Source organism: Amblyomma maculatum, chromosome 11, assembly GCF_055883805.1.
Source record: "Amblyomma maculatum isolate TAMU_Amacu chromosome 11, ASM5588380v1, whole genome shotgun sequence".
Taxonomy (NCBI): domain Eukaryota; kingdom Metazoa; phylum Arthropoda; class Arachnida; order Ixodida; family Ixodidae; genus Amblyomma; species Amblyomma maculatum.
The window spans coordinates 160617419-160643313 of NC_139354.1; the positions used below are offsets into that span (position 1 = coordinate 160617419).

The 25895-nt window shown below is 45.5% G+C and overlaps 1 protein-coding gene, 1 long non-coding RNA gene and 1 pseudogene across 2 annotated transcripts in view; 1 reads left to right on the top strand and 2 right to left on the bottom strand.

Moving 5' to 3' along the window:
* The window catches only part of LOC146175296 (uncharacterized), a 63855-nt gene that overhangs the window by 19151 nt on the left and 18809 nt on the right, over nt 1-25895 (top strand). The gene's annotated exons all lie outside the window — the stretch shown is intronic.
* LOC146175297 (uncharacterized) lies at nt 1549-11057 on the bottom strand. Its single transcript, XM_084584302.1, has 4 exons — nt 11026-11057; nt 10431-10558; nt 5252-6069; nt 1549-1719 (listed from the first exon to the last, which is right to left on the bottom strand). The coding sequence occupies exons 1-4, from the start codon at nt 11055-11057 to the stop codon at nt 1549-1551; spliced, it is 1149 nt and encodes a 382-aa protein (XP_084440428.1).
* On the bottom strand, nt 14728-16837 carry LOC146175298 (uncharacterized; annotated as a pseudogene).

Below are 25895 nucleotides of genomic sequence, written 5' to 3' on the forward strand. Positions count from 1 at the left end.
TGTGAGCACACCACCATACACCTGTTCCCACAATGCATGTGGCAACAACACCTGGAGGAAACTATCACTACGTTCCTCCAAAGCTAGTTAATGCCACTTGGCCGCAAACTATGACTGCCCACACCGTGTGAGCACACCATCACAATACACCTGTTCCCACAATGCATGTGGGAACAACACCTGGAGGAAACTATCACTACGTTCCTCCAAGGCTAGTTAATGCCACTTGGCTGCAAACTATGACTGCCCACACCGTGTGAGCACACCATCACAATACACCTGTTCCCACAATGCATGTGGCAACAACACCTGGAGGAAACTATCACTACGTTCCTCCAAGGCTAGTTAATGCCACTTGGCTGCAAACTATGACTGCCCACAACGTGTGAGCACACCATCACCATACACGTGTTCCCACTATGCATGTGGCAACACCTGGGGAATCTACTGCAGACATACTAACAAAGCCAGATAGTTCAACAAAACTGCAGACTACACACAAGCTCACCACTGAAAAAAAAGCAGTACCACAATTTCAAGGAAACCACAGCAGGCACATCAATGCTTAACCCTGTAATGCCCGGCTTCGCATATGTGTAGGGTTGGACTTTTTGGTTAAAGCAATTAGAAGTGTGCCAAAATCGTATTTCATAATTTGCCTGTCAACGAAAGAGGTCACCAATTTAACATGCAATGCATATGTAGGTAGCTATTATGAGTGAGTTACATGCACTTGTTGAAAATTTGCCATATGTATCACTTTAATAGCTTCAGCAACATCATGGAATACAAGGGATTTTTGTATCAACGTTACGAAAGATCTATCACTAGCACAAACCTTGATTCCTTGCCCTCTTGCTCAACTGCGATGATTGTGCTGTGAATATCAATGTCATTTACAATCACTTGCATTTTTGTCTGCAGGCGAATGTAATTTGAATTGCTTTTGTAATGAGGTTAGAACAAGCATGGCTTGAAGCACTGCCGTTTACACGTAAGCTATGGCATATAAACTGTTTAAGTTGGAAATAGATGGTAAAACATAATTAATCACACAATGTACAATACAAGCATTGTGAGAAACATGTAAAATTGTGAGAATATAGCCAAAAACTCCAATCCCAAAATATGATAGAGTATAAATGAATTAATTTTCGCTCGTACAAGTAGTATTCTTGCAGTAATAGTAATTTAGAACATATCTATCAATGGAAAGCAAAAGCAGGCAAAAATGCCAAAGGCTTGTGAAAAGAAATGTTAATGCAAAAGCAAAAACCAACTAAGCAAAACAGCCTCAAATTCTTAAAGCAGTTTTCAAATTTGCACCTTATTTCCTGTGACTTTATATTTGCACACTTTTATTGCCTGAGATATTCAGAAATTACAATTAGCTGTAACCATTTTGTCATGGAAATATTTGCAATGAGTCACAAGGTTTTTAGATTCCTGTCATCAAAGAACCATTATTGACGTTCAAGGCATTTACGTTTTCGACACCCAAGATTACAGAGTTAAGATAATGCTGCTGTTACATGGATCCTGTTGACATTAGGGCTGCTGTCTTGCATGCTCACTTTGTGAACTTGATGCAGCTGACGCAGAAATGGTGGCATTGCTACTTTTTGGCCAGTACCTTGACTGCTTCTCGTGCAGTTTGTTGGCAGGAGGTGGCCTAGGCAGAGGTGGTTCCTCTTCCTTATCAGCACATCTCCCGACAATCTGCTTAAGTATGCCAATTTGTTTATGCAGAGCTGCTGCCACTTCTGGGTCGGCTGAAGTCTTTTTACTGACTTCGCGTGTAAGAGCAGCAAGCTCAATGTCAATACCTGCGAGTACACTTGATTCTTGTGACTGAATCATGTCACTTTGAATACTCTCAAATAGTGCCTCAGGATTACTGGCAGGGATTGAATGGCCATCTGCAGATGCGTCCTCACTGACCAGCTCATGAACGGTACCATCTGCTGCCCGCAGCTCCCACTGCACAACTGCATGGATATGGTGGCACAGTTTAATGCGTGCAAAAAATTCTAACTTGTATTACAGCGCGAACCACAAGAAGGGACGACGACAGACAGAGTGAAAAGAGCGCTGACTTCCAACTGTTTATTATTCTGATATGCTACGCATTTATACACATTTGAAGCTTCAGCAGGAAAGATCAGGAAAAGCAATCAGCATGAAAGGCATAGGCGATAGGACAAGGCCCTAATCACCATCGATCGAGAAACTTCAGCTCTTTCTTGGTTAGTGCGACTGATGGCATGCTTACACACCTTTCCTCTGCACGAGCAATGTTCACCGCCTCAATTATCTCCCTGACACACTGATCATTGTGTCGAGCAACGATTGTGCTTTTTTGAAACTCGGGCACACAAGGTTTTCTGCGGCGACGTGTAGACTCATCGCCACAATTACGACAGTGCATGCTAAGATGGCCCTGGTCCCCATCATTTACATTCTTGTTGTGTTGTTTCAATCTGGTATTAATACACCTGCCGGTTTGTCCAATGTATTCGCGTCCGCAGGACAACGGAACGCGATATACAACACTTTCATCGCAAGTGGCAAACTGATTCTGGTGTCTAATCATGCACGATTTTTTCTTTTTGCTATAGCACGGGTTCGTTTTCTTGCATAGAACTGATAGTTTGAGTGGGGCCGAAAACACAACGTCAACGCCTGCGCGCTTTCCAATCTTCTTCAGGTTGTGGGAAGTCTGGTGGATATACGGAACGACTGCTACCCTTTTGCGTGCATCCGGGCCTGTCACGGCATTCTTTTCAGATTTTCAGATTGCCGGACTTGTTTCATTTTCTGGAGCAGGCCCTCGGCCACAGAAACTACAAGAGCCTCCGGGAACTCCGCGTCAGACAGGCGTCTAATTTGCAGGGCTAGACTTTCTTTAAGCATATGGTCACAGGATTTAGTCAGGGCATTTACAAAACAATATTTGACAACGCTGCGTTTTACAAGCTTCGAGTGAGCAGATTCAGCGGGTACTAAACCTTTTTTTCCCCGTGGTTCATACCTCCAACAAACATGGTTATTACAAAACTTTAGTCTTAGCTCCAAAAATCTAATGGAATGGTTGTTGGGCATTTTATGCGTCAAAATTAAAGGTGATAAGTTCCGCTTGAATATGTAAAGCACGTCTTCAGTTGTTACATGAAAATCCGCGTTGGCATTGTCAATTATGATTAAAAAGTCATCTACAAATCTAAAGACTTGGACAACACTTGTACCTTCGAGACATCTTTCAATTATTCTGTCGTGCATGGCTAAAAACAAGTCGCTAAGGACCGGGGCAATACATGATCCAATGCATACTCCGCGTTTTTGCAGGTAAAAACCTTTGTCCCAGGTGGCAAACGTAGATCGCAGGTACACATCAAGCAATTCTAGAAAGCCACTAACATTTAAACCACAACTGTTCTGGAACGAAATGGCACCCATCCTATCAATGGCCTGTTCAACACATGATAGCAAGGCATCATGCGGCAAAGAGTAAAAAAGGTCCTTTATGTCTATGGAAAAGGCCGATACACTTGCAGTCTCATGCTGCCGCAAGTATTCAACAACCTGTTCAGAGTTCCTAACAAGGAATGGGTCTTCAATTGTTAGCATGGCCAACTTATCCTGCAGAAAAAGAGCTAAACATTTCTGCCACGTTTCCTTTTCTGAAATAATCACACGAAGTGGACAGCCATCCTTATGAGTTTTTGCGGAAAAGAACATGTCTAAACAAGGTTTTTCCTTGTCCTGAATTTGCTTGACGAGTGTTTGTAATCCTAACCGCTTGCACAGTTTTTTTGCCACAGCCTTAGCTTTCTTTAGTTTTACTTCGCTCATTCTATTAAAATTGCTCTCGATAGCTTCGGAGGCTTTCTTCCGGAAGAGGTCATGCGGAAAAACGGCGAAACCACCCTCCTTATCAGCCGTAAGAACACAAAGTTTGTTGTTGCACAAAAAGTCAGACACAGTTTTTCAACGGCACAGTGCGTCTTGACCTCACTGCGCGCTCGAGAACATCCACTCCCTGGGATATACAGTTGCTTTTCTGATCTTCCGGTGCGAATCTTGCAACTTGTCTGACCATCGCCAACATTTCCGGCGCTTTCTTCCTAGGTTCAACAGCACACTTTGGCCCGAGCTGTAGGGTCCGTAGAATATCCCCCGGAATATCCGCGTCACCTTCGATGTGAACAGGGTTGCAGGGCCTCGCCTCTTTTTTGACGGGCTGGAGAGCTCGAAGCCAAGGTAGCAAGCCATGCCAGCGGATCTCCGTTAACTGATCGATGTTCCTACGGCAGTGCTGCTAAATATGTGCAGCCGTACAATAGGAGGCAGTCCTGTTCACTTGCACAAACAGGTACTCCCTGTAGAGCCGGACCTGTCTTCGCCATTCGGGCCGTAGAATCTTGAGGATCCGGATTCCGTGACCGACAGAAGGATTGATGATCCCGAAGTTCATGCGAATGGGAGGCGGCAAAAACTTCCCTCGTATGCAGAAAGACAGTGCGCGAGCCTGGCACGTTGCGTCGGCAACCAAGAACGAGAGAACACATGGATGAAGAGAACACGTCCCTTCTTGTGGTTCGCGCTGTAATACAAGTTAGATATGAACCAACTAGCCTGCCAAGCAACCGTTCTGCAAAAAATTCCATGCATGTGCACTGGAAGCTGTGGACACAAGTAACACAAACAAAGCAGCTTTGCGGGCACCATTTGTTGCACTGTGTGTCTGTCTTGACAACAGTGTACTCGACACACTCCTTGGACTGTGACTGCACAAACCACTTTCCATCAGAAAATCTGGTCACACCAGATTTGCAGATTTCCATTCCTGCAGTATGCTTTTTGAAGCAGTCTACTGTGCGATGGTTTGCCTTGGGTGTCTCTCGGCAGATAAGCTGCTTCATCAGCCGGTCACGTGCCAAATTCATCACAGATGCCAGCAATTTGTCAAACCGCCAGTTCTGAAGCCCTCCCAAATAACCTTTCTTGAGCTCATTATGCATAGACTCAAGGTGATTGTCAGTTGTCAGTCCTGCGTCCTGCCTGTACAAAAGAGCCCACTGTTCCGGCCGCTTGGCATACACTTTGTCAAAATACTCAACAAAATGTACCCATCATGCTCCTTTAAAGCACGGAACTCTGAGAGCTCTTTCAGGAAGTCTTCTTCATTTCTGCTGGTCCACATAGCAGTCAGCTTCTCCTGGACAACTTCTCTGCTTTGGCTATTACTTACCTTAGCCCTGTTGAGCTTCCAGTTCCGTCTCACATGCCACACGCATAGCAGGCGTTTCTCAGGGGCACCCATAACATATTCCCAAGCATTTGCATATGCTGGTGCATCATCTGACATGAATGCACTACAGGAAACTTGACTCCCAAGCCTGTCCCTGATGGCAATAAAAAACCTTACCATGACATCCTCTGACACGCTCCGAGACAGGAGAAAGGCACACGGAATGCCTGACCCATCATTGCCTATAACCATCACAGTTGCAAGTTGGTGCTTATACCTGTTTGTGCCATGAGTAGAATCAACACACACTGTTCTTTGGCCATGCTTAAGTAGCATATCGCCCTGGGTAGGAGTCATCAGTGCAACCACAAAGTCACCAATACCTTCTTTTGTCAGGTTATCTAGGTCTGCATACAGCAAAGCATTGCAGTTCTTCAGGTCTTTAATCCACATCTGAGTACTGATGTAGTCATCATGATTTTTCTCCACTTCATTGCCAATTTTAAACTTTCCCTTTACATTCTGAATATCTGACGAGGTCAGAAGGTGAAGCCTGTCCAGTGGAGCTCTGGCAGGCGAGCGTGCCTCTGAAAGAATAGCTCTACGAGGGACCTGCATCTTCAATCTGGATGCTATGTCCTTCTGGTCAGCAAGTGACAAGGGTTGGCACCGTAGCTCGTTGTCATGGCCATAGTGCTCAACTTGATAATCTACTACCACATTTTCATCACCTACAGTCACGTTCATTGTTGCCAAGCAGTGCTTCTCACACTTTACACTGCCATGAACCTTTGACTGACGCTTACCTTCTCCTGTCCCTGCACGATGACAAACAAGATACTTCTTTGTCTCTCCTGATGCCAGATGTTTCATACCCTTACACACGAAGTGAACCACCTCCTTCTTTTCTTCAGTCTTTCCAGCTTTCAAAATCTGTGTATAGGAACAATAAACATCAACGTGGACTAGGCTGGAGCAAAAAAACCACCAGAACTGCAATTATGCCTAACTGAAAGCAGCAATGATTGCTTCTCATTGTAATGTGTCCGCAAAATAATGCTACACTTTTCTGGCATTCATATGTTGTCCAGGTGGTTTATTCCCAGCTGAAGCACATCAAATCTTATGCTGATAGGTTTTTGTTACCATATTTCTTTCCAGCCATCTCAGTATGTTAGCATATCTGTCTTGGTTAATTTTAGAGTGCTTGTGTCATCGGCATACGGTTATGTCTACGTGGTTAGCTTGCATCCAAGAGACTATGCGCTAGACATGCAGTTTTCCTGCACTGTGTGCCTCACCGTGATGCTTCAGTGCATCGACAGCATGGTGAAGTATCCTGAAAACACGAGGGAACAGGTTTGTGAAGAGGCACCATTGCAACTGCGTCTCGCTGCAGAAAGGCTAGTGAAAGCACATACAATTCTGGAGCACTATTTCAATGCTGCCAACAAAGCAAAACGAAAGCACATGACAAAACTGGTAAAATCCATCATCCTCACTTGGATTCCACCTACAGATAATGGATAAGATTACTGTGATAGAAATGGTTTTCGACGTTTTTTTTTGGCCCTATTCGATAATTTGAACCTTTGAATAATTTAAAACATTTTTTCTAGCACCTTGTATGCCCAACTAACGAATGTTTACTATATTTTCAGTCACCGCAGCATAAAGAGTGTGCGTAGTACTGTGTTCTCCTAGAACAGGTAGAATAAGCAATTTGATTGGTTCGTTCATTTAGGCTAATATGACCATATTAGCCTAGTACCCAAAAACAAAGGCACCAAGAAGCGCTGTCAACGAAGGCGGTTGAGATGTTTGACTTTGGTTTGGTTTGTGGGGATTAACGTCCCAAAGCAACTCCAGCTTTGAGACACGCCATAGTTGAGGCCTCCAGAAATTTCAACCACCTGGGGTTAACTTGCACTGACATCACACAGCCCACGTGCACCTGGCTTTGATTATGGCTGCGGCTCGCTGAACAATGCAGGCCTTCGAGCCATAGGCAGAATGAAAGCGAGCCTTTTCTGGCCTATCCAGCCGCTGTGCAAGCAGACGTGAGTTTGGGGAGGCCACGGAGGGGCTGGCATTAGTGATCAAGATAAGATTTCTTTTTATGATTCAAACACGTACAGCTTGGAAAGCAGAAAAATAAAAATAAATTTGCTCGTGTTGCTTGTACCAACCATGTTTCAAAGCAGACGATGCTAAGAGCGATTTATCAACCAGCGCTTCATTCAGAAAAGCTAAAGCGGAACAAAACGGCATCCCACAATCACCTCGGTGGGACACCGTGACCAAAGTTGCAAAAGCAGGACTGTCCCACCTAAATCGGGGCCAATGTCTGCTAAAATAATCAACAAAGCTCAACACTGGCTGCGTGCCCAATCAGAAAAAAAATTCCACGGGTGCACTTTAAGTTGGTGCAGTAGTATAAAAACATTGCAAGCTCTGTGAGACTTGGTAGATTCGCCTGACACTACACTAGTGAACCTCAGCCACACTCGGTCGGGCGGCTTATTACCTAGGTTAAATGAAGGTACGGCGCAGATGGAACTTCAATGAAGACTATGTTTACTACTCAGCGCAAGAGTGTGTGGCAATTTACACAAGGTGTGATAGACCGCAGCAATGCATAGTGCTCTCAAGCCTGCACCAGAGAAGCTTATCTGTTCGTTTGAAGTCCAGTGATGGCTTGTTATTTTATTTTTTTTAACTGACAAAGCGGACAGCTCTGCCCACAAATCCCGTCCACGCTCCTCATGCGCCAAGAAATGTTTTCCACTAAAACTTGACACTGAAAGGGTCAGTGATGTCAACCATATTGTGCATGCAAACACTGCAACTGGCTAGTTATATGAAACAGAATAATCTGGCTGAAATGATTACATGAGCGGTGTGTGTGACTGTCGCAAAACTATCGCCTCAGCGGATCGAGCACATGAAATGCATAGCTTAATAATAAAACAATGAGAACCTTCTATACAATATCAAAATATATGTTTACAGCACAACTTTACTGGCGCGGGTTTGAAGTCCAGTGATGGCATGTTATTTTATTTTTTTTAACTGACAAAGCGGACACCTCTGCCCACAGATCCCGTCCACGCTCCTCATGCGCCAAGAAATGTTTTCCACTAAAACTTGACACTGAAAGGGTCAATGATGTCAACCATATTGTGCATGCAAACACTGCAACCGGCTAGTTATATGAAACAGAATAATCTGGCTGAAATGATTACATGAGCGGTGTGCGTGACTGTCGCAAAACTATCGCCTCAGCGGATCGAACACATGAAATGCATAGCTTAATAATAAAACAATGAGAACCTTCTATACAATATCAAAATATATGTTTACAGCACAACTTTACTGGCGCGGGTTTGAAGTCCAGTGATGGCATGTTATTTTATTTTTTTTAACTGACAAAGCGGACACCTCTGCCCACAGATCCCGTCCACGCTCCTCATGCGCCAAGAAATGTTTTCCACTAAAACTTGACACTGAAAGGGTCAATGATGTTAACCATCTTGTGCATGCAAACACTGCAACCAGCTAGTTATATGAAACAGAATAATCTGGCTGAAATGATTACGTATGAGTGGTGTGCGTGACTGTCGCAAAACTATCGCCTCAGCGGATCGAGCACATGAAATGCATAGCTTAATAATAAAACAATGAGAACCTTCTATACAATATCAAAATATATGTTTACAGCACAACTTTACTGGCGCGGGTTTGAATTCCAGTGATGGCATGTTATTTTATTTTTTTTAACTGACAAAGCGGACACCTCTGCCCACAGATCCCGTCCACGCTCCTCATGCGCCAAGAAATGTTTTCCACTAAAACTTGACACTGAAAGGGTCAATGATGTCAACCATATTGTGCATGCAAACACTGCAACCGGCTAGTTATATGAAACAGAATAATCTGGCTGAAATGATTACATGAGCGGTGTGCGTGACTGTCGCAAAACTATCGCCTCAGCGGATCGAACACATGAAATGCATAGCTTAATAATAAAACAATGAGAACCTTCTATACAATATCAAAATATATGTTTACAGCACAACTTTACTGGCGCGGGTTTGAAGTCCAGTGATGGCATGCTATTTTATTTTTTTAACTGAAAGTTCGGACAGCTCTGTCCACAGATACTGTCCACGCTCCTCATGCGCCAAGAAATGTTTTCCACTAAAACTTGACACTGAAAGGGTCAATGATGTCAACCATATTGTGCATGCAAACACTGCAACCGGCTAGTTATATGAAACAGAATAATCTGGCTGAAATGATTACATGAGCGGTGTGCGTGACTGTCGCAAAACTATCGCCTCAGCGGATCGAGCACATGAAATGCATAGCTTAATAACAAAACAATAAGAACCTTCTATACAATATCAAAATATATGTTTACAGCACAACTTTACTGGCGCGGGTTTGAAGTCCAGTGATGGCATGTTATTTTATTTTTTTTAACTGACAAAGCGGACACCTCTGCCCACAGATCCCGTCCACGCTCCTCATGCGCCAAGAAATGTTTTCCACTAAAACTTGACACTGAAAGGGTCAATGATGTCAACCATATTGTGCATGCAAACACTGCAACCGGCTAGTTATATGAAACAGAATAATCTGGCTGAAATGATTACATGAGCAGTGTGCGTGACTGTCGCAAAACTATCGCCTCAGCGGATCGAGCACATGAAATGCATAGCTTAATAATAAAACAATGAGAACCTTCTATACAATATCAAAATATATGTTTACAGCACAACCTTACTGGCGCGTGTTTGAAGTCCAGTGATGACATTTCTTTTTTTTTTTTTTAACTGACAGTCCGGACAGCTCTGTCCACAGATACTGTCACGCTCCTCATGCGCCAAGAAATGTTTTCCACTAAAACTTGACACTGAAAGGGTCAATGATGTTAACCATCTTGTGCATGCAAACACTGCAACCAGCTAGTTATATGAAACAGAATAATCTGGCTGAAATGATTACGTATGAGTGGTGTGCGTGACTGTCGCAAAACTATCGCCTCAGCGGATCGAGCACATGAAATGCATAGCTAAATAATAAAGCAATGAGAACCTTTTATACAATATCAAAATCACAACTTCACACGCTCAATCTGCCGGTATAACAATAGCGCATGCGGCGCCGCACTCACCTGCTACAGAAGAGAATTCGAGCTTGATACGCCTCGACACAAACCCGTGGACCTGCTCGTGGTGCCGCAAGAGGCCACCACGATGTGGAAATGCCACGTTAGAACAAACATCGCATGCAAACGAAGCGCTGCGATTAGGAACCAACGAGTCGGCAATGTCAGGGTGCTGTTTTCGCACGTGCCGCCTTCGGGCACTTTCATAGGTGAAAACAGCATTACACACCGAACAGTGATACTTATCTTGTTCAGCGGAGACCGCAGCAGGGATTCCCGCGCTACTTGCACTTTTGCTTTCCATGTCAGCGACGAAAAGAACAGTTGGATAAAAGCAAAGAGTTCAAACCGACCGCTCTGGCACGCGCAGCAAGGAGCAATGGGCACAAAAAATGTGCGCAAGAAATGTGGTCACGTGTCTAACGTATTACTACCACGTTAATAGCATATAAATGTAGCAAGTATAAAATATTTTGTTAGACAATAACTAAAATGACAAGATAAAGTTTTAAGCATTACTTTTATGCACTCTTGAATATGCATATTATTAACAAAAATACAACAGGTACAAAAAGCAGGGACGGCTGGGGAAATCCCTGACCGTGCTGAACCTAGGTACCCATCAGCCGTCATGGGGAAAGTGGGCGGAGCCTCGTGGGTTCAGCTCGCTATTTACTACGCTCCCGAATACTGGGGTTTAGAGATGCGAGTGGCCGGGTGAATAAATCGGCGGTGGAAGCTAGCAAAAAACGACTGGAAGATTAAAGTAAGATAATGTTAGTAATGTTGAAACAAAAATTTAATAAGTAGAATGATGGTCAGTTCAGTTTAGTCGTTCAGTCGTGTCCGACTCTTCGTGACCCTATGGACCATGTCACGCCACGCTTTCCGGTCTCTCACTATCTTCCTAACATCACATAACTTCATCTGCAGTGCCTCGAGGATGCCATCTAACCAATGCGTTCGCTGCCTACCCCTTCTCCGGCGACCCTCAACCTTTCCCAACATCAAATCTTTCTCCAGCGACTCCTCTCTTCTCATCAGATGACCAAAGTAGCTGAGCTTTAACTTTAAAATTTGACCCTCCAATGAGCAGTATGGGTTTATGGTTGACAATATTGACTGATTTGATCTTCTGGCAGTCCAAGGAACTCTCAAGAGTCTTCGCCAGCACCACAATTCAAACGTGTCAATTCTTCGGCGGTCAGCCTTTTTCACAGTCCAACTCTGGCATCCATACATCACAACTGGAAAGACCATAGCACGAGTTATACGGATCTTGGTTGGCAGACTAATGTCTCTGCTCTTTACTAGGTGGTCAAGGCTCACCATTGCTCTCTTTCCCAGAAGCAGGCGTCTCCTAATTTCATGGCTGCAGTCTCCTTCCGAGGTAATCTTGGAGCCCAAGAACAGAAAATCTGTCACAGCTTCCACTTCTTGTCCATTGATGCTCCAGGACTTGATAGGGCAAGACGCCATGATCTTTGTCTTTTTAATGTTCAGTTTAAGCCCAAACTTCTCACTCTCTTCTTGTACGCGGATCAGAAGTCTCTTGAGATTCACTTCACTTTCTGCCATTAAAGTGGTATCATCCGCATATCTAAGGTTGTTGATACGTTTTCCAGCAATCTTCACTCCAGCTGAAGACTCGTCCAGACCGGCCTTCCTCATGATGCACTCTGCATATAGGTTAAATAGGCAGGGCGACAGTATGCAACCTTGCCTCACTCCTTTCCCGATCGGAAACCAATCAGTAACACCATGCCCAGTTCTGACTGTGGCCTCTTGCCCTTCATACAGGTTCCTGAGGAGACAGATTAGGTGAGTTGGAACTCCCATCTCTTGGAGAGCTTGCCACAATCTGCTGTGATCTACGCAGTCAAACGCTTTTGCATAATCAATAAAGCAGAAGTAGATGGGTTTCTGGAACTCTCTTGCTTTTTCCATGATCCAGCGAAGGTTGGCAACTTGGTCTCTAGTTCCTCTGCCCTTGCGAAACCCAGCTTGCACGTCCGGAAGCTCCCGATCCACATACTGCTGCAGCCTACCTTGGAGGATTTTCAACATCACCTTGCTAGCATGCGAAATAAGCGCGATCGTGCGGTAGTTGGAACAATCTTTGGCACTGCCTTTCTTTGGAATGGGGATATAAACTGACCTCCTCCAATCCTGTGGCCACTGCAGGGTTGTCCAAATCTTCTGACATAATGTATGCAGAATGTTAACAGCGTCATGGTTGAGGTTTTGAAGCAACTCAGCTGGAATGCCATCAATTCCGCTAGCTTTGTTCTTAGCAAGGCTGGCTAAGGCCCATTCAACTTCACTCTTCAGGATGCCCGGCTCGAGATCAGTAATCACAACCGTCTTATGTTGGGTTTGCACATTCGGGTCCTTCTTGTACAGTTCTTCTGTGTATTCCTGCCACCTCTTCTTTATCTCTGAGGCTTCAGTGAGGTCCTTGCCTTGTTTGCCCCCTTTATCACACCCAGCTTAGCACAGAAGCTTCCTTTGATATCTTTGATTGTCTTATACAGAGCTCCAGTGTTCCTTAATTGGCTGTTGTCCTCAACTGCTTGGCACTGTATGTTCAGGAAGGCATTCTTATCTCTCCTTGCTATTTTCTGAAAATCCGCATTGAGAACCTTGTATCTTTCTCTTTCCCCCATAACTTTTGCCATCCTCCTTTCCTCAGCTATTTGCAAAGCCTCTTCAGATAACCAGTTTGCTTTCTTGCATTTCTTTTGTTTTGGAACTACCTTAGTAGCAACTTCTTGTATTATATCACGAACATCAGTCCACATCTCTTCGGGCTCTCTGTCTTCCAGATCTAATTCTTGAAATCGATTCCTCACTTCCACAGCATATTCTAATGGAATTTGATCCAGATCATACCTGAAAGTCCTTCTAGTTTTCTGCGTTTTCCTCAATCGAAGCTTAATTTTGGCAACAAGAAGCTGATGATCGGTGCCACAATCGGCCCCAGGCCTTGTTTTTACTGCTTGTATAGCGCTTCTCCATCTCTGCCGGCAAAGAATATAATCGATCTGATTCCTGTACAGACCGTCCGGTGAAGTCCATGTGTACAGGCGCCTCTTGGGCTGTTGAAAATGAGTATTCGCTATGGTCAGGTTGTTTTCTTGACAAAACTCTACTAGCCTCTGCCCAGCTTCATTTGGCTCGCCAAGACCGAACTTGCCTATAATTCCGGATATTTCTTCACTCCCGACCTTAGCATTCCAGTATCCTATGAGAAAAACAACGTCTTATGATGGGGTGCGGTCTAAAAGGCATTGTAGGTCCGCATAAAATCTCTCAACGTCAGCTTCTTCAGCAGCAGTGGTCGGTGCATAGACTTGGATAACTGTTATGTTCAAAGGCTGACCTTGGATCCGAAGTGAAATCATTCGGTCATTTTTGGGGTTGTACCCTAGCACTGCTTTGCCCATTCTTCTGTTTACTATGAGAGCGACCCCATTCCTTCTCTTGGATTCGTGCCCACAAAAAAAGACATAATGGTCGCCGGAGTTAAATTCTCCCATTCCGGTCCACTTGAGTTCGCTGATACCCAAGATATCAATGTTCAATCTGTCCATTTCTCGCTTGATGACATCCAGTTTACCTTGCGTCATAGATCTTACATTCCATGTTGCTATGTGATATATCTCCTTGCAACATCGGACTTTCCGGTCGCTTCCCGACACATCCACAACTGAGCGTCCGTTTGGCTTTAGCCCAGCCGCTTCATTCGTCCTGGAGCTACTAGGAATCGCCCTTTGTTCATCCCCAGTAACATGTGGGACGCCTTCCAACCTGGTGGGCTCATCTTCCGGCGCCATATGATTAATGGTATTGTGACTGGCCATAGGGTTTTCTTGGCAGGAAATACTGGAGTGGGTTGCCATTACCTTCTCCAGTGAATCACATTTTGTCAGAACTCTCTGCCGTGACCTGTCTATCTTGGGTGGCCCTACACAGCAGAGCTCACGACTTCATCGAGTTTCGCAAGCCCCTCCGCCACGACAAGGCAGTGATCCATGAAGGGGAGAATGATGGTATAGTTTTCTCCCTATATCTTAATTATTGTTTTAGATTTGTTAACTAGAATGATGGTATAGTTAACAAATCTAAAACAATAATTAAGATATAGGGAGAAAAATGAGCAGATAGCTACTGCTACCACCCCGTTTCAAAGGGGACGCTCCTATATTCCATCCATCCATCCCGAGGAGAAAAGTTTGCCGTCTGCTTCGCAACGTGGCGTAGGAGAGTAGAGAGAGAAAAACACTTTATTTAAGAGCGCAAATTAAGCACTCAACATATCCTTCGCCTGGTTTACCAAGGCAAGCTGGTCTTCCATCTGTGCCGATGACAGCCAGGCACTCTAGGAGGGAGGTGAAGGGAAGGGGATGTAGTTACTGGACTGGGCGGCTGGACAGGAGCAGAGGCAGTGTTCTAGATTGGCATACAGCGCAGGACAGTTGGAACAGGAAGGGCGGAAGGGTCTGAACGAAGACGGAAGTGGAATTGTCGGGAAGGTGTAATAAGAGTGTTCGCTTGAATCCTACGAAGTATATGTGCTTGAGCAACGTTGAGATGCCGATGGGGGCGGGGTACGTGCCTAAATGACGTTTTTAGTTGGCGGTAGTGTTCCTTAATTGTGAGTTTATAGGCCAATGCATCGTCGCACGTCGGGGGGCCTGACCAAGGGATCACAGGCGCCCGGATGTGAATATCGCGGGCTAGCTGATGAGCCAGCTCATTTCCTGTGATCCCTGCATGGCCAGGGACCCACTGTATCGTGACTGACGATGGAACCAACGAACGTAAGGCGTGGTGTAATGCTGTTTCTAGGTCCGAAGGAATCAGCCGACGCTGCAGCAAGCGAATAGCCGCCATTGAGTCAGTGTAAGTGGTGTACGAAGAAGTGCGAGGAAGTTCAGAGAAGGACATGCAGGCATGAATGATAGGCACAATCTCTAGAGTAGTGATGGGGGGAGGATTGCTGTATGGGCCGCATATATGAAGGGAAGGGTCCGCCTCCAAAGGGGTGAAGATTACATATGCCGCAGAACCGTTGTCCAATATGGTGGCGTCTGTATATGCTACTGTCTGTGTTGATAAGGGAGGACTGTGGTGAGCTGCCTGAGCTTCCCTGCGACCATTATTCACACAAGGTGCCATATGACGGGGTAGAGGGGCGAAGCGCATGTTGGAGGGAAGGGGTGCAGATGATTCTTCGATAGGCAGGTTGATAGGAGACAGATTTGCTTTCTCTAGGAGCCAGCGACCCTGCAAAGTGCCAGACAGTCGAGCCAGCTGCCTGTCTCTGTGGAGAACGAGTAATGTGGGGAGGGGAAGAAAAAGGCCTGTGTCGTAGAGCCTCTTGTTTGAAGTGTGTACAAGGAGGTTAAGGGATGCTTTATATAGGCTGTTGAGCGCTGATGAAGCTTTTATAGTTTGCTGTTGTGTGAGTTCAAAATAAGGAAGAGCGTATAAAATTTAGCTTATTGCTAGTGCGTGTACTGACTGGCTTGTTTTTCTTGCAATCCTGCTTGGCATTTAACAACACGCCTGACCAGGTGAGTAACGGAGCGGCACGTGCTAATCGCTGAATTGACACTTAATTGATTGGACCTTTCATGAATATTAATGCCTAGAATTCTGCATGAAGAAACCTGTGGGATAGGATGGTTGGCTAAATGAAGAGATATGTGATGATTGACGGATCTCTGATAGCGGGTACGCGATAAGAGGAGGAGCTCGGACTTTTCTGGTGCTGGCTGGAGCCCAGCAGAAGTTAGAAACTGGGATATATTATCGAGGCCTTGTTGAAGTGCTGCCTCGACCTCCCCTGGGGAGCCTTGTGTGCACCACAGCGTGAGGTCGTCAGCATAAAATATGTGAGACAAGTTTGGAATTTTTTGAAGTTGGCGTGAAAGTGGGGCCATACCAAGATTAAAGAGGGTGGGGGAAAGAACAGCGCCTTGAGGGGTGCCACGGGTGAGAGCAAAGGGAAGGGAATTCTCGCCTGCTATGCGGAAACATGCAGTGCGATCTTTGAGGAAGTTGCGTATGTATGAGTAGAGAGTGGACCCACACTCAGTTTCTTGAACACAGCGAAGTATATGATCGTGGGAGATATTATCGAATGCTTTTCGCACATCTACTGTGACTAGGGCATGGACTTGGGAGGAGGGCGGTGAAAGGAAGGTATGCTGGAGAAGCAAAAAGAGATCTTGAGTAGACACGTGGGGGCGGAAGCCAATCTGGTTATGTGGGAGAAACGATGTGGTTTCCAGATGACGTTGAAATCGGTCCAACACCATCCGTTCCATCGTATTGCCCACACAAGAAGTAAGCGAAATGGGACGGAGGTTTTGCAGTGCCGGCGGCTTGCCAGATTTTGGGATCATGACAATGGTAGAGGAACGCCATTCCTGGGGGAAAGTTCCCTCTGACCAATGTGTATTGATGAAGGAAAGTAGTTGCTCCTTGTCGTGCTCAGGAAGGTTCCGGAGTAATGTGTAAGTGATTTCATCATCTCCTGGGGAAGATGTTATGGAATTTCTCGCGAGAGCCCAGTCCAGATCTGCCAGCGTGAATTCCTCGTCGAGGTCTGGGTTATCTGGCCCTGAGTACGAGGGGTACGAGCATAGCAGTGGTGGGGGTATATAAAGATCCTGCAGTGTTTTAGTAAGCTGTGCTGGGCCATGTATGGTTAAGTGCTTATCTAGAGTTGGCACGGGGGGCGGTTGCGGACCAAGTAAAGCACGAAGTAGGTGCCATGCAGATTTTTGATGCAAGCTACCGTCAATCTGATCACATATTTTTGTCCAGTTCGAGTTCTCAATGGAAGCACAGTGCTGACGGACTTGAAGATCCAAAGATTCTACTCGCTCCCTAAGCTGGTAATTTTGGGGCTGCTCCCTGATCCGCCTCAGGATCCGTTTTCGGCGCTTCCACAGGCGGATCAGATGCGGGTCTGGATGCTGGCCAGGGGCCGTGGTTACCTCCTCTTTAGTTGCTTGTGCCTGCGCCCGCTTTACAGATTGAACCCACTCATCATACGATTCAGTGGAGCTATTTGAATTCACAAGAAGTTTGCGGAACGCATCCCAATTGGTGTGCTTGACTTGAATTTTACGTTTCCGAGAGCACATGTCTAATGAAATAATGATAATGTAGTGATCGCTAAAATGTTGTTCTTGAGTGTGAGTCCAGGATACATATGCCGATCCGAGAAAGAGTGTGAGGTCAGGTGAGGTAGATAGCTGACGACCTACACCTTCCCTGGTTGGGGTATCAGGATTATTAATTATAGTGAAATGCTGCTGCGTGATATACGAATGCAGAATCCTGCCTGGGCGTAGGGTGCTCCGATATCCCCAGCTGACGTGGGGGGCATTGAAATCGCCGCCCAAAAGGACCTCATACTTATTGGCGAGCTCTGCAGTGAAACTGAAAAGGGCCTTGAAGAGTTTGTGTTCTTTAGGAGGATTGTAAAAATTTAGAAAACAAAAAGGTTTACGTTTTGGGGAGGGGTAGAAAGCGAATGCAGTCAGGTGATTTGCAAGAGCTGTGGGAGGTTCTAAAGGTTCATACTGGAGATCCCGTCGAATGAATGTGGACACGAGGGGGGCCTCGTTTGATTGAGCATGAAGGGCGCGATACCCAGGAATATTCATCGCATGTCGAGTTTCTTGAAGTAAGACAACCTGAGGAAGGAACGGGAGGGTGAGAATCCACTGATGAAGGGGTGTGCGGTTGGATTTCAAGCTCCTACAATTCCACTGGATGACGCTGCATGCCGATTTAACATCCATTATGAAATATACGAGGATCCGGTTGAAGGGGAGAGTGGAGGGGGCGGCTGTGAAGGAGGAATGCCCGGCTGTGCGGGCTCAGGCGATCGAGGTCTTTTGAGAGATTGAAATGTTGCTTCCATAGGTGTTTGTGATGCTGAGAGAGCTGAAAAAGTCTTTTCTAACGAAACTACAACTTTGGTGTGCTCTTCTATGCGGCAGACAAGGGGGTTAACCATATTTAGAATGTTGGACACCATTTTCTCCAAGTTTGTCATGCGTTCGGTGAGTTCAGCTATATGTTGTTCACACGGAGCTAATCTTTCTTTCAGCAATGTGAGTTGTTGGTTAATGTGCGGATGGTTAAAGGGAGCTTGGATTATGGGGGAGGAATGAGTAAGGGGTACTGGATAGGGGTGAGGAGTACCTGGCAGATTCGTTGGTGGAGAAAGTCCAGGCGGGTTTGCGGGCAGTGAAGTGGACGGCAATCGTGCGTCCTCGGTGGGGTCAGCGTTGGAAGCCTTGGTATCAAAAGTGGGCTTCGGAACTCTTCCGACTGGAGGCTGTAGAATGGCCGGCTGGAGAATCGGTCGTTGTTGGGTGCACTGCTGTGACGGTTCAATAGGCGTTGCAGGAGGTGGAGACACACGTCCCCATACCGATGTTTGTGGTAGCGTTGATGTTTGCACGGGCGGAGGTGCTTGGTGCTGAACTGTGTGGCATGATGTGTCAAGTCGCTGATAGTGCGGTGCCTGCTGGTTTGCATTTGTCTTGGTTGTTGGCGCTTTTCGCAGCGGCTCTTTTTGTTGACTGCGACTGTTGCGCTTGGCGGGTGATGACGTCCGTGTAATGGCTTTTTGACGGTTTTTGCGCTCGCTGGTCGTAGGCTGCCTTGATACTGGCTTTGTCCTTTTGTTGTTGCACTGAGCATGTAGGATCGAAAGAGGGATGTTCACCGCCGCAGTGATAACACCAGGGAATACATTCATGTGTTGTCTGATCTTGATGCAAAGGAGTAGCACACGTAGGACATCTCCAGAAAGTCGGCACTTGGGGGCAATTCATGGCACGATGTCCGTAGGTCCTGCATCTTTCACATTTCAGGGCTTTTGGATGATAAGGGCGGCACCTGTACGATGCTCGCCGGAAAGCACTGTATGGGGTACAGTGGTGCCTTCGAATGTTATGAGAACTGATTCGGTCTCACCCATCATTCTCGCCGTGATGATGGTGGCTTGATAGCTGTCCAGGCAATTCATTCAGTGGTAGAAAGGCCCGCATCCACTCCGTGGATAACACCCTTGCACGAGTTGAGCGGTGCGGTGAGGTACGGCGTGCCTTGATGGATATGGTTGTTCATGCGTATTTCTTCCACTTGGGCGAGGCGCTTCGCGGCCACTTCATAAGCAGTTTTCAGGATGATGACTCTTTGCTGCGGCCGAGTCTGGATGGCCACTTCTTGGCGAATGTGGGCTGCCTCAGAGATGAAGGCGGATAAGATGGCATACGGTTTGACGGCTTCAAATCGCAGGGTGTGGGAGACGCACACTACGATGGTATGTAGTTCGTGCCTGGGGCGCGGCGTTCTTTCCTGGTCTTGATGGGTGTTATCCACCCTTCTTCTGTATTGGGATCGCAGTTGTCTGCAAATGCAGCTTCATCCGAGTCGACATCAATATCAATAGTGCCAGAGCAATGGGCAGGAGGTGGCGTAGAAGATGGCAGTAGCGGCGACGCAGCATCCGTCATTACGCTGCGGAATGTGGATGCTGGTGTCGAAAAAGAGCTGGCAGCGTCTGGAACCCGAGGCGAACTCGGGCGACGAAGATCACGGGACAGAGAAACGGCCGGGAACGCGGGGCTCGCCTTGCAGGCGCGCGGCGTCCCGGGAGGCCCGATTTTGGGGGCGGCGCGGTCCAGAGATCGCGTGGCTCGGAGCGAGCGAAAGTCACGTCCGTCCGCTCTCGGAGCCGCTGAAGGAATCCCCGTGGCGTAGGAGTGAGGCCCAGCGCAGCGAGTTCGAGCGTTGCCGTTGAAAAAAAGCGACGAATTCGGCTGGTAGTCGTGTTGAGGTGCAAAAAAAAAATAAAAAATAAAAATAGGAATATTCATGGGGGCACGAACACGGGGGGATTCCCTCACACGTGACATCGCTCAACAGAGAGGAAGCCGTGAACAATTAAGCAACCTGGCAAACTTTTCGAATAAAAAACAAACAGCCTGAACTGGACTCTGCGCGGAAGCACTGCTATCACCGAAGGTTAGGGTGCGTCGCTGAAACGTATGAAGAGTGAAAAACACTTGGAGCAGTGAAACTGCGCAACACAGCGTTTTTTTTTTTACCCGCTTTCGTTTCTTATGTTGCCTTAATTGGTTCGTTAATTGAACTATAGATTGCTTTACATTGTGTATTTCTGGGGAATACTGGGCTCATAGGCGTGTTTTCATTTTTATTCATTCACGTGGAATACTGGGCTCATAGGCGTGTTTTCATTTTTATTCATTCACGTTAGTGCTTCCTGCGATAGAAAACGAAAAAAGCAGGAGAGTGTTCTGATCACTAGGAATCACATATGAGTACTGCTGTGGAAGTGAGGAATCGATTACAAGAATTAGATCTAGAAGACAGAGAGCCTGAAGAGATGTGGACTGATGTTTGTGATAGTTGCTACTAAAGTAGTTTCAAAGGAAAAGAAATGCAAGAACGCAAACTGGTTGTCTAAAGAGGCTGTGCAAATAGCCGACGAAGAAAGGAGGATGGCAAAAGTTATGGGTGAAGGAGTATGATACAAGGTTCCCAATGCGGATTTTCAGAGAATAGCAAAGGGAGATAATGCCTTCCTGAACATAAAGCGCCAAGCAGTTGGGGACAACAGCCAATCGAGGAACACAAGAGCTCTGTATAAGACAATCAAAGATATCAACGGAAGCTTTAAAACGCAAGCTTGGGCACGTTGATAATCAATTGTGTCCAGGGAAGAAGAGATGGAAAGAATATTCGGACTTGGCTAATGCGACCGCTGACTTTGTGTGGCAAAAGTACTGTTTGTGAGCTCCGTGCGTCGCAAGCCAGAGATCAGAAGACCACGAACGACATCCATAAAACAGGCAACGTTTCCCTCCCGGAGGACGTACATCGAGTTCTCTCCCATGGTCCAAAATTTGCTACGGAAGAAGTACTTTGCTTTGGGCTAGTTGGTTCATGGTTGAAGGGGATTATGAAGACGGCGCGTTGAAAGTTGAAAGTTGGCGCCTGTCCTGTTATTTTGGTGTTCCTTCCTTGTCCTCGTCCCTTTCGCGCCGTCTTCATAATCCACTTTGCTACGGAACCAAAGAAAACGGCTGCCGAACTTCTAGGGATGGCCAGACTAGTCTCCAGAACGTCACCTGAGGCTGAGAGTAACAGGTGTGTTTCCGAGGGAGTTGATGCCGTGCTTCGCTACCAAGGTCCAGTGAACACCCTTCCTGTGGGGAAGACTGTTTCATACTTAAGACAGAATTCGTTGTGCCTGCTCCCGGCCGACAATGGAAGGGGGATTTATGGTATTACCTTCACATCTGTATATAACTAAAAGCCATGAAGCAGTCCATTCCTCCTTAAGTATTGCAACAAACATCTCTCTAAAGAAGGTGAAAGCGAAAGCTAAAAAACTTAATCTGGAAACACTAGGCAAATCTATCGAGAAAAGCAAGGGTCTGGGTTTACAGCTGTTCTTTAGTGCCAAACCCCACAAACCAGATTATCCTTTTAGAGTTATTATTTCTGAAAATGGTACGTGGCAGAAATGTGTATCAATATATTTGAAAGGAATCCTTAACATGCTTGCCCTGGATGATCCATCATCATCATCATCATCAGCCTGACTATTCCCACTGCAGGGCGAAGGCCTCTCCCATATTTCTCCAATTAACCCGGTTCTGTGCTAGCTACATCCACTTGACCCCTGCGAACTTCTTAACCTCATCCGCCCACCTAACTTTCTGCCGCCCCGTGCTACGCTTTCCTTCTCTTGGAATCCAGTTTGTGACCCTAAGCGACCATCGGTTATCCTCTCTTCGCACTACATGTCCTGCCCATGCCCATTTCTTCTTCTTAATTTCCACTAGAATTTCAGTAACTTGAGTTATTTCTCTGACCTACTCTGCGCGCTTCCTACCTCTTAATGTTACCCCTACCATTTTTCGTTCCATAGCCCTCTGAGTTGTCCTCAAGTAGAACCCTCTTCGTTAGCCTCCACGTTTCAGCCCCATATGTGAGCACAGGTAAGATGCAACTGTTGTATACTTTCCTCTTGAGCGATACGGTAAGCTGCTAGTCATATTCTGCGAGTGCTTGCCAAATGCGCTCCATCCCAATCTTATTCTTCTTGTTGTTTACTTTTCATTGTCCGGATCTGCAGTTACTACCTGTCCTAAGTAGACATATTCGCCTACTACTTCCAGTGCTTCGCTACCTAATGTAAACTGCCGTTCCTTCCCGAGGCTGTTGAATATTACCTTAGTCTTCTGCATATTGATTTTCAAGCCTACCTTTCTACTTTTCCTGTCTAGGTCATCAATCATTATTTGCAGTTCATCCCCCGAGTTACAGCAAGGCAATGTCATCAGCAAATCGCAGATTACTGAGGTATTCTCCATCTATCCTTATCCCTCACTGTTCCCATTCGAAGTCTCTGAATACTTCCTCTAAGCAAGCTGCGAAGAGTGCTGGGGATATCGTATCTCCTTGCCTAACACATTTCTTTATGGGAATTTTGTTTCTTTATGCAGAACTATGGTTGCTGTGCAGCCACTATATATATCTTCCAGCACTTTCACGTACGGCTCGTCTACCCCCTGATTTCGCAATGCCTGCATCACCGCCGAAGTTTCAACTGAATCAAATGTTTTTTTGTAATCAATGAATGTTATGTATAACGCTGGTTATATTCCGAGCATTTTTCTATCACCTGGTTGATGGTATTGATATGATCGATAATAGAGTATTGTTTCCGAAAACCTGCTTGATCCTTTGCTTGATTGCAGTCTAAGGCTGTCCTGATTCTATTAGCGATTACCTTAGTAAATACCTTATACGTAACCGACAGTAAGCTGATTGGTCTGTAATTTTTAAGGTCCTTAGAGTCCCCTTTCTTATAAAGGAGGATAATGTTTTCGTTCTTCCGTGGTTCCGGTACCGTCGATGACACCAGGCACTGCGTATACTGGGTGGCCAGTTTTTCTAGCACGATATGCCGCTCGTCCTTTAACAAATCTGTAGTTATCTGGTCTTCTCCGATGATCCATACTACACTAAAAGTTCAGTAGAAGTAATCCAATTTTTAGAAACCCATAGGAACAAAATAGTCATGGCTTGTTCGTTTGATGTTGAAGATCTTTACTATTCCCTGCCGCATGAGGGATTGTTTTCGTGCATAGAAGATTGCATAGACCGGCAAGGGGTGGTAACATATCAAAATGAGACAGGTCTGTCGGTGGGGGGCTTCTTAGAACTTTTGCGTATGTATTTAACGTCTACCTTCGCCAATTGGGACGGTGACACCTACTTACAAAAACAAGGGGTTTGCATAGGGTCATGCATTGCTCCAATGACTTGAGCAGGGGGTGATAGTAAAACGTGTGAAAAAGGCAAAGTCTAGTAATTTTGCGTCTGTACGCTAAGTTAGTAAGGTGAGCATTTTGTTTTAGTTCAGTGACACTTACATGATAGGCATAAGCCGAGTATATGAATCTTGCCGCGCGATTTTGTGTTGCTTCTAGTATGCTGGAAAGGTTATTTTGGTAAGGATCCCAGACAGCGCATGCATACTCTAATTTGGGACGAATAAATGTTAGATAAGCTAGTAACTTAACTGATGGGGGAGTTGCGCGCAGTGTTCGCCGAAAAAAGCCGAGCACGCGGTTAGCATCGTTTGTTACCTGCGTTATATGATGGGACCAATCTAGATCGCGAGTTAAATAAATGCCTAGGTATTTATACGTTGATACAGCGACGATTTCGGTGTTGGAGATAAAGTATTTTGATGATGGCAGGGAGCGACGACGATGGAAAGATGGTAATGATGTTTTCTTCGTGTTTAATGATATTAACCAATTATTGCACCAGGTTGTTACGCTTTCGATGTCCAGTTGAAGAGTTTGGGGGTCTTTGCTATTAATTATAGGACGGAAAATAACGCACTCATCTGCAAACATCCGGATGTTAGAGCGTATGTTAGATGGTAAGTCATTTATATAAATAAGAAAAAGCAGAGGCCCCAGGACGGTGCCCTGGGGAACGCCGGACATAACAGATGTACGTGAAGATGAATATTTATTAGCTAGAAAAAATTGCTGCCGGTTAGTGAGGAAGTTGCGAATCCATTCTAAAACAAAGGGATTAAGGTTCAGGCGGGTAAGTTTTAATAAAAGCCGTTTATAAGGAACTTTGTCGAATGCCTTTTCAAAGTCTAGGAGCACGGCGTCAATAGGAATATTAAAATCAATGTTAGAGCTTAGGTCGTTAATGAACAATGCTAACTGAGTGTCGCAGGATAAACCTTTGAGGAGGCCGTGTTGACTAGGGTGAAAAAAGTTGACCGATACTAGGAAATTCATAATATAAGAAAAGAGGACATGTAATTATGACGTGAAGGTGAAGAACCCTTTTTTGGAACTGGAATGACCTTGCCCACTTTCCAGTCATGTGGTACAACACCTGATGACAAAGATTGTTGAAAGATATGAGACTGTATGATACTAGTAGTGTGCTTCGTGTTTTTCAATACCTTTGCATTGATGCCGTCAGTGCCTGCTGATGATGTTAGTTTTAATGAGTCTATAAGTTTCAGAATACCATTGTGTTCAAAACTGATAGCAGGCATTAGCGGGAAGAAAGGGAAATTAGGGAGATCACCGTCGTGGGTGAACTGAAGGTTGAGTTCAGAACTTCCGCTACGTCTTGTTCTGCGATTACTGTCTTCGTCGCAAAGTGTCAGGGTATCGTTGGAGTCGGGATTGATGTGTTTCCAGAATTGACGAGGGTTTGTGCGAAGCATATTAGGCAGTGTAGATGCTTGGCTTGGAAAACTTCAGAGGTGTAAGATTTTTCGGCATCGTGTATTTTTGCCATCTGTTGGGATTGTTTGTTCTTGTGCCGGATCGAAAAAGCCTTTTTTTCTTGTTGTTGAGACGCTTGAGAGTATTAGTAAACCATGGTGAAGTAATGCGCTCAGTTATTGTGATTGTGGGAATGTATATTGAAATCAGTTCGCGCATTTTGTCCTGAAAAAGTGACCAGTTAGTTTCGAGTGTGCGTTGTTCAAAGTCGATTAAAAAACTGGTACAGAATGTTTCGAGTTCATTGGTAATGCTTTTGTAATCGCCTTTATCATAAAGTGTTATTATTTTGGTAGCCTTTTTTTGGTTTGGGCAGGTGGCTAAGAAACGGGGCGTAGATTACTGAATGATCACTAAGTCCCGGAAGATATGATAGCATTGATTCTGGGTGAGAAGTTAGAATCAGATCTAGAATGTTAGACGATTGTGTAGTTTGCCTTGTAGGGGTGGTGATCAGTTGAGTTAAAGCAAATGTCTGGCACGTGTTGATAAAATCACACTCTGAAGAATTTGGAGACGACTGAGTTGGGTTAGACCAGTATTGCGGGGAAGTTAAAATCGTTTAGTATGA